The 9,685-nt window shown below is 40.1% G+C and overlaps 1 protein-coding gene across 1 annotated transcript in view; it reads right to left on the bottom strand.

Moving 5' to 3' along the window:
- LOC138332705 (uncharacterized) overlaps positions 1-9,685 on the bottom strand; it is a 30,348-nt gene that overhangs the window by 2,461 nt on the left and 18,202 nt on the right. Inside the window, exons 16-29 of the mRNA XM_069280696.1 lie at positions 9,319-9,630; positions 8,570-8,893; positions 8,005-8,109; positions 7,611-7,829; positions 6,879-7,208; positions 6,209-6,532; positions 5,534-5,860; positions 4,731-5,054; positions 3,925-4,269; positions 3,141-3,461; positions 2,340-2,663; positions 1,759-2,100; positions 1,091-1,408; positions 1-800 (exon numbers count right to left, since the gene is read on the bottom strand). The exon at positions 1-800 is cut by the window's left edge and continues 2,461 nt beyond it. Of these exons, the coding sequence (XP_069136797.1) occupies positions 1-800; positions 1,091-1,408; positions 1,759-2,100; positions 2,340-2,663; positions 3,141-3,461; positions 3,925-4,269; positions 4,731-5,054; positions 5,534-5,860; positions 6,209-6,532; positions 6,879-7,208; positions 7,611-7,829; positions 8,005-8,109; positions 8,570-8,893; positions 9,319-9,630 (4,715 nt within the window). The remainder of the gene's footprint in view (positions 801-1,090; positions 1,409-1,758; positions 2,101-2,339; positions 2,664-3,140; positions 3,462-3,924; positions 4,270-4,730; positions 5,055-5,533; positions 5,861-6,208; positions 6,533-6,878; positions 7,209-7,610; positions 7,830-8,004; positions 8,110-8,569; positions 8,894-9,318; positions 9,631-9,685) is intronic.

Below are 9,685 nucleotides of genomic sequence, written 5' to 3'. Positions count from 1 at the left end.
ATGTTCCGGTAAAGCTTCTAACTTATTGCCAGAAATATTTTCGGTTTTCATTTGATCATAGAGAGGATTAGCGAAAGCGTGAGAAGAATCGCGCTGCCCAGCACTAGTTTTTGTGTAAACAGCGTCGCCATTTCTTGACAGTGTGACGTCATTGTCTTTCTGTGCGTCTGCGTGGAAACCATTTGCAGACGGCTGCACAGTCACGTCATACATCTGGTTACTCATAGCTAAACTGCCATCTTGAGAATGTTCAATGATGTCATCATGGAAACGTTCATGAGGAACTTTAGCTTTCCGCACTCTTCTGATTTTAACAAAACACACAACAGCTACGATGGTTATAGTAAGAATGACAACGATCACCACTATGAATGCAGCAATTGCGCCTCCCGAAACTTCGGAATGTTCCGATTTCTGTTGCCCCACTGTCATATTCCCATCTATTGTATGGTTGGCAGTGGTTATAACGGTGCTCTCACTCGTAGTTGTGATGCTAGTGGTGGTAGTTGGGACCGACGTGGTGGTTGTGCTGGTCGTGGTTGATGTGGTAGTGGTTGGTGTAGGTGTTTTGGTAGTGGTTGTGGTAGTGGTGGTGGTTGTTCTGGTCGTTGTAGAAGGTTGTATGTAGGGTATCGTTGTTGTTGTTCTGACAGTTGTTGTAGTGGTTGTTGGTGCCTTAGTTGTTGTTGTTGTTGTTGTTGTTGTAAGTGGTGGCGATTTCGTTGTATCCGGAATTGTTTTCGATGTTGCTATCGTTGATGACGTTGTCGCAGGTGGACTGGCTGTTGTCAACGGATGATCTGCAAAAACAAATACCAGATTAAACTTCACATATTCTCTCCATTAAGTTTCCCTTTGCAACTTGAGATTAGTAATGGACGAAGCAAACTATAATGAAGTTGTGGGTATATTGCTAGTTCATTCTACTGAAAGTGCGAAATATATCAGAAAATGGACGGAAATGCGATTTGTGTGTTTTCTTTTCAATCCAGTCTTTTTAAATCGCGTAATTCAGACCAATGCTATTTTATTTGTAACTTAAATGTTTTATCAAAAAGACGAGTCAAACAACCGCTAATAAGACACTCACCCCAGCACATAACACCGACGTCTTCTGTGTGATTACAGTTATGCGTTCCAATCCCACGATGACTGCACTCAAAGATGGAACTTTCGTTACCGAGGCAACGAACATTGTCGAACCAGATTGGGCCCGTTCCTCTCCCGAACGCTGCGTCCTTCACCGCCTTTCCTCCGGTAAAGTTGAGTTGTCGGCAGACAACACCAGCAGCCAAATCGTCCCAGAAATCATCACATATAGTTCCCCATTGGTTTGGTCCTTTTATGAAGACCTCTACACGACCCGACAGTCGATCTTTGCCGCCAATCAGATGTATATTTGTTGGTTCTAAGCAAAGAAAGAATAGTTATGACACTGAAAAAGTTAATATTATCTAATTTGTCTTGGATAGACAATAGTTATGCGACTGTAATGAGATATGTTTAGTTGAAAAATAAGTAGAACTAATAAAATCGAGCAGAAAATAGGTAAACAAACAGACTATTTGTAATGTCTTGTGATGAAGAAAATAAGAAACAGCAAAGATAAAAATTCACGAAACTATATGCATAAGCCCCTCAAATCATTAGCTCGAATACAACCAGAATGTCATGAAGAAAGAATTATCAAAGAAAATAAAAATGAAAGTAAGCATATGAAATTTGGATGTCATCGTTTGGGTGATATAGTTGACTTACCAACAGTTTCATTGTAACATGCTGAGTACGCCCCAGGCTCGTTAAACATACAGAGATCATCCAAGAAGGAGGAATTAAACCCAGTATTAAGGCAAGTCATCATGGTTTTCTCATTGCCCTGACAGAAGAATCCAGTCACCCAGCGATTGATCTTGGGAAGTGACTTCTCCACGTTGTAGCTGACGATGCCATCCACGTACCCAAGTTGCCTACAGAGCACCTTAGCATCAGCTGATTGCCAGGACCAAGAGCACACAGTTCCCCAGACGCCATCATAAAAGATTTCTACACGCCCTTCTGATGACGGCTGCTGTCGACGTGTATTTAATCGGTACTTCATACCTGCTCAGAAGAAATAGACATCAGTTAACACAACATCGAAATCTTTACGAACCAGTTTTATGCGTCATCTCACCACTTAGATAGTACATATTTTCATTGGTAAAGATTTGCGGGAGTGGGAGCCATGTATTTTCACATATTAAAAATAAGACGACTCAACAAAAACTTTTTCTCAACGTGTGTGGAAAAGAAACACAGAAATTCTATTGTATAAAGTATATTCAACAAAATACACAAACCTGACTTTTTGTAACACAATATGCCTGCGTCATTTGAATTAAAGTTACAGTTATCCAGATCAGGGTGAGGATTGTGGGGGCAGTCCGTCAGCTTATCCTCGGTACCATTACACCGCACACTACGCAACATTATTGGACGGCGGTTCTTCATGATGTGGAGGTAAGCCAGACCTCCGGCATAGCCTTGGTGTTTACAAGCCACGTTAGCATCTCGGTCATCCCATTCATGCATACACACACGGCCCCAGATACCATTCTGTCGAACCTCTAAGATCCCGTGTACCTGACTCGCAAGGCTATCAGGCGCGATTCGAACCTTGAAACCTACAACGGGGAAAGGTTTCAACAATTGGTAAATATTTCATCTTAAAAAGCATAACGGTTAGTATCATAGTTAGGATATATATTTTAAGCTAAACCAGTCAACAAATCAACAAATGAACCAAGAATTAACCAATCAATAACCAGCCAATCAATCAATCACTTATGGAAAATTTTAAAGATTTTAAGACGTCCGTTTAATGTACAAACTTCATCCAAAAAAATATAATTGATATCGACAGTTCCGCCTAATAAGCGAAATAGCAAATATAAACATTGGATTATATAGAGGGATGTTATCATAGGAATCTGAATTCCACACTCAAGTTTCAGGGAAAATAGCTCATCTATGTTGTTGGGAACAAGTACTTCAGTGAATCTGAAAGAATATCATGGATCTAAATAAATTTATTGACATTGAAAGTATATGTTGTGAATCTCGTACGACACACTGTATGTAAATTCGACCACGTGACTTACCGGTGTCGATTACAGTTGTATTGCTGCAGTACACTGAAGCATACATGTTATTTTTGCACGTGCCATTGAATTTACTGTAACACTTGGTGATGTCTGTTTCCCCTGGCCGACATTTCATGTTTGTGAATCCAATCCGTCCCGTCAGATTCCCGAATGCCGAGCCATTTATAGCACGACCGTCGACATAGTTTAGACCTAAACTCAGACACGCGACTTTTGCCTCAAAGTTGGTGAATCCTTCGTCACACACACCATACCATTCTCCTTCGTGGTATATCTCAATACCACCCATAGGCGAGTTATATCCTTCATTAAGACGGACTGGAAAAATATAGGAATACAATACTTAATATATAGTTGCCTACATAGGCGGATGTTTAATTTTTTAAACTAAATTCTTGGATTTCCAAATTTTTGCGATACTTTAATTCAAGTACCTTGCAAAATCATGATGGTTTCACATATCAGACCCAAAGAATACAAAGGTGATTCGCGAAACAGAACCTGTGAATATGTTCTAAACGGTAAATCGCAAAATATCTCGGTCGCGATAATTACAACATTATATGTATACTGTATACGTGGATATTTGGACGAGTGTTAAATTTCAAGATTTGCGATTGTAAATCTTTGCGGTATATATAACTTACAACATTTAAAATTCAAATATAACTCCACAAAATTACACATCGAATTAAATTTCGTGGCAAAACGGAATAATTAGCGTAAAGGCTGTTATCGCATTTCCAAATTTATAGTTAAGAACATGAAAGTAGCTACTTACCGTTCCGGTAACAGAAGACTGAGGCGTCATCCCTGTGGGAGTCACATATAACCGGAAGGAGCCAGCTAGCCTCAGTAAACTGGTCGTTGAACCCCCTGTGTGGACAGTTGTGGAGTTTATCCTCCTGTCCGGTACACTGAAGATGACTCAACCAGATGGCTCCCTTGCCCATTCCGTAAGCCGCACTTGCGATGGCGACACCTTCCGTGAAGTTCAGCTGCCGACACAAGACATTCGCCTCACGATTATCCCAATATGCATCACACACTGTCCCCCACGTGTTATCGATGGCGATCTCTACGCGACCGTAGTTCTTCCCACCTCCACTCAGACGGTAGGTTAGCCCTGAAATCACCACAGAAGGCATGAAAATATTATTTCATAAAAATTTACTTTAGATTATAGCCTATTTTACGAAAATCTTAAATCAATAGCTTTTTCTGCGAAAAAAATGCCGCTGAGAACGTTATTTATTTTTTTAATTACTTATTTTTCCTCGGTATATCACAGTATTAGCAAAGTTTGAAGCGTAAAGCATATATGCAAAGATCCGATCCACGGACGTTGGAGTGAAAAATGTAAAATGGCGTATGAAGCAAGACACGATCTCCGGCCGTTATGCCAGAAAAAACCCATCTATTCTGTGAACAGGGAGTTAGATTTCCTCGTATTTTACACCGTCGCCATGTTGGATCTGGGTAAAAATTGTTACCTTAATCCATTTCTACCCTAATCTAGTTCCCCTCCACGCCCCCCTCCCCGGGTGGTAAATGGAAATATTATTGTGGCGGTGTACGTGTACTTACCGGTGTCGTTGTAACAGAGAACAGAGGCTATGTGAGATGTGGTACAATTTCCAAGACTCAGTTGTGTGTTGTGAGGGCAACTTAGTAATGAAGCCTCGTTTCCAGTACAGTTGAAACTACTCAGCCAGTATGGACCTCTCATCGCTTCCATGACGGAGTTCTCATCGTGGAGGTACGCGATTCCAGACTGGTAACCTTGGCGACGACATATGACCTTGGCATCATTGTCATCCCAGTCAAGGCCACATATGCGACCTTGCACCCCAAGATGGTCCACCAATACCTGTCCCTTACTCTTGTCTTCCAGTTTGAACTTGTAACTTCCTGTCAAATAAAAAGAAAGAAATCGTACGGAATTTGATAGCGTCTGATGGACAAGTATGTCTACAAACATTTATTGAAATCGTACAATACCAAGGTTTTCATCAAAATTCCTATTTTTGTGACTCTTTTCTTCGTTGTCAAATTTTAATATAAACAAAACATAGATCTTTTTTTTCTTCCGATAGTTAAATTACCCATCTGAAATGTATGAATGTGTAAGGCAAATTGATTGTATATGATTTTATATGAAATACAGTTGACATATCAGAAAAATTGAAGCTATCAATAACTTTTAGCCTTCCAGTACGTTTTATCATATTCATGTCAGCATTTAATGAGTAAATAATTTTTGAGAAGTCATGATCCAAAAATAGTATCAGTGACGAGTATCCATACCCGATCTTTCTGAAAGATTCGCATGTAATGAAATTCTCGAATACATAGTCTAAATGCAGTCTTAACGATGTTATCAGCCATACCTTCGTTAATAGTTCCCGCCTCTTCCTTGTGAAAGCAAACGACAGATGCGTACTGCTCGCTTTCACATTTCTCCTCCCTCAGACACTCAGGTACAGATTTTTCTTGTCCTGAACACCGTAACGTGTAGTTGGTCTGCACCTGTTCTGTTGTCCGGCCGTAAGCGGAGCAACACATAGCCCGACCGTCTGTATATCCAAGTTCCTGGCACACGAGACGCGCTGATTGGTCGTTGAAACCCGTGTCACACACGCGAAGCCATGTGTTATTTTGGTACAACATGACTGCTCCTGTATGCGCAAGCTTTCCAAATCCATTCGATAACTTTACTGTAAAATAATTAAAAAAATATTCGATACTTACAAATATATATATATAAAGTTGATCTAAAACAAAGCAACCGGATATTTAAATATTATTTCTTTCGATTATTGTATAAGATAGTGTTTCTCAAGACATTTGCTACTATAAAGACATCTAAGGTCGACACGATATCAAGATGTATGTGTGTGGGATTGCAATGTGAATTTTGAAAGAATGTAATTCATTTTTGAGTGAAGGAATAATTCAACTATCTATAGCAATGTCTACAAGTGATACCAACACTCACACATGTATCTTCTAGTGACCCTCACTAAAATATTCTATATGACAATTAAAGCATTATGATTTCTTACCATTTGTGTAACAGAAGACGCCCGCGTCGTCTTTGTGGCTTAAACATGACTGCGATTGACTAGCCATCCATCCTTCATGTGAACATTTGTTCAAGCTATCCTCCTGTCCTCGACACCGGAAGTTAGCCTCCCATACAGTTCCGGTTGCCAACGTATTATAAGGACCATAGCGTGGATCTCCCGTGCTGTACCCAAGCTGTCGGCAGAAGACGTCTGCTTCGCGTCGATCCCAGTACCGACCACATATTGTTCCCCATTGACCCCGCACGGATACGTTGATGTAGCCGTATCTGTTATCGCCTCCCATCAACTTGTAGTAAATACCTGAAATGGTGAAGATAGATAGCATACATAATATCTTTTCAAAATCGTCACAGCGCTTGTGTTTAATAGATAAAATGCATATAACTTCTTGAATGGTAAAGAAGCCGAAGAAAATAATAATCCATTATTATTACTTAGAGAAGGGACTAAATTGAAAATGATAGCTCAATTTTAAACACCATCCTCCTTTGTTATTTCTTTTGTTAAAGAGACATTTCATGGATTTGTCGATGTCTGAAGGACACCGCATTACGAGCTTTTCACTTATTGGCGGTTTAAACCTATTTCCGTTCATAGTTTTGACAAATAACAATCCAGCAAAACAAGGGCTAAAGATATGAATTACCATCATTGTTATAACACAGGACTCCAGCATATGAGTTGTTCATACAGGACTTGACATTTCCGAAGCCTACATGAGGACATTCTGAGAGACGTGACTCGTTTCCAATACAGTTGACTTTGGATGTCCAGTAGGGACCACTGTACTCGAAGAAGACCAAGTCAGACTTGTAATGGTGGTAAGCCATGCCATTAGGGTATCCAAGTTCGTGACATACGACCTTAGCGTCGGCGTCGTCCCATTCGTCAACACAGATCCGACCCTCCACCCCAAGGTACGTCAGGTTCACCTGACCAGTGTAAGACGAGCGCCCAACCAGCTGTAGGGAGTAATCTAAAGGAAACACGAAAAAATTTAATAGATATAGAAGCAGATATAGGTGCTCTATAGTCTTTACGGTACCAGCTTGTAATTATCGACAGAGTTAAATCTAGCGTGGATGTCGATATTGCTTACTATGAAATCTTCATTCAAAGGGATATTCGTTTTCCTTACGTTCCATTGTTGTGTATCGTTTCTGCTTATATCTTTATTGAACTGCCCTAGAACCAGTAAAGACTGTAAATCAACGTCAAACCCCCAAGAAATGCTTCATGAAAGTTTATTTTCAGAATCTGTGCATATGTATTAAATCTGCTGCAAAAGTTAAGAAATCCGTCCGTAAGAGACACTGTTGCTGATGAAAGAAAGCTGATAACGTCAGTGTTTGATTTCTGGTATTGTAATGCATTTTACCTTCGGTCCTTGTACCATTGTAACACACAATGGAGGTGTAGTCTTGCGAATGACATCCGGTCTCTCGGTACACCTCAGTCTTGTTACACTCCGTCAGGTGCTTCTCATTTCCTCCGCATTCAAACCGACCGACTATGACGTTACGGAAGCTGTATCCATATGGCGTACAACACAATGGCAGGCCGTGCTGGTAGCCATGGAGACTTCGGCAAGCCACATCTATATGATATCATAATAAAACCGTATTCTAAAGATTATATCGGTAAAACAATGAAAAGGCAGACAATATAGATTTCTTTTTTTAAAAGTTGAAAGTACAAAGACAATAACATCAAGTAATTAAGAAAAGAACTCTTTCTTGCATGGAGTATCTTTAATGTTGAAGCATGCTCACCTGCTTCTGTTTGATGGAACCCACTTGCGCACACAGTTCCCCAAGATCCCTGCATATACACCTCCAAGATTCCGTTATTCTTGTAGTTACCCCGATTTAGTCTCACTGTATATATAAAAAAACATGAAAAAGAACTTGAATTTGAAAATTATCTACTGCTGTTGTGACGAGGAAACAGTTTCAAATGTTAAAAACGCAATTCGAATTTTCTGTTTATTTTTTACTGGAAAAATACAAACAGCGAACCTATCCGAGATAGAATATGTACTGAATTTGATCATTTAAATTCCACTTTAGCAGAGCACGTGTGTTTCAGAAATACAATGCGGTAGAAAACTTTTCCATCACGGTAATGTATGTTATTGTGTATCCATGATTATACATTCCTTATAGAAATTCTAATGCAAATTAGTCGTATGAAAGTAATTAAATTGGCTATGTTTTTGGGGGATGACTTCCTTTCTCCCCCATTTCTCATGTCATCATTGTTTAAACAAATATCTATGACTTCAATGGAGTAAATGTTGATGTGCTGTGTTAAGGATTGTATGTATTAAATACCTACCCGACTTGAAACATGCTACACCAGCATCAGTTCCGTGTGAACAGTATCTAGTATGGGATAAACCCCAAGACGCTTTGCAGTCGAGGAAATCGGTTTCGTTACCATGGCATTCCACATGCGTCATCCAAATGCTCACGTCATTTGCCGCTTCCATTCTTGGGCGGACTTCCATACCCCCGACGTAGTCCGGAAGTTGTCGACAGAACACGTCGGCGTCTCTGTCGTCCCACATCCGGTCACAGATAGATCCCCACTGACCGTTTATATACAGTTCCGCCCTACCACTTCCTTCCACCGCATCAGCTATCCGGAACTGAACACCAGCTAAAACAAACATGTTTGTTTTACTAACAATGTAAAAGAATTATTTTGACCGCTATGAATTATTACTGTTGTAGACCTAACTTTTAAATGTGTCGTAATAGAAATTCAACCGTAAATGAGTCAAAACAATTAGATGAATTATATAAGTGCATATCAACAACCTTAGCTTCATTAAATCATAAAACGGTAGCTCTTTAGTGAAGCCGGAGTGATATTTTTGTCTATTTTGTCCACCCTCAGACCAAGGAAAACTAAACTAATCGTTAATTCAAAATTAGTTCCAATCCACAAACGCCTGCCTCACACTAAATTACAACTAAATCACTTCATCCCTACAGTAGAAGATAATTTCACCTTTGACTCATCCGCTATGAAACAATATTCAACGCAACAATTAAGATTAATATGTAAGAAAATGTACATACTGCTATCTTTAGAGCAGACGACTGCGGCCCTTGTGATACGTCCAGCACAAAGGTGACCATCCGTGAAGGAAGTCATTTGACAATCACGAAGCTGCTTCTCAGTGCCATTGCAGTGAACACTGCCCAGTACCGTAGGGATGTCGTTACTGACTTCACCCTTAGTAGCGTTACCGGTCGTATACCCCAGCTCCCTACAAAGTACTGTAGCATCCCTGTGGTCCCAGTCTGTATCGCATACGGAGCCCCAGATCCCGAACCGCTCAACCTCGACGTGTCCGTAAAATAGCGAATCGGGCACCCGTACTTTCATGTCTGCTCAAAGAGATGAAATGTGAATTAGAAAAAAATAGTGTTTATTAAACTCGAC

The sequence above is a fragment of the Argopecten irradians genome, chromosome 10 (genome assembly GCF_041381155.1).
Source record: "Argopecten irradians isolate NY chromosome 10, Ai_NY, whole genome shotgun sequence".
NCBI classification, from domain to species: domain Eukaryota; kingdom Metazoa; phylum Mollusca; class Bivalvia; order Pectinida; family Pectinidae; genus Argopecten; species Argopecten irradians.
Note: the sequence above shows the minus strand (reverse complement) of the source record. Positions and strands in the feature narration are given on the sequence as shown.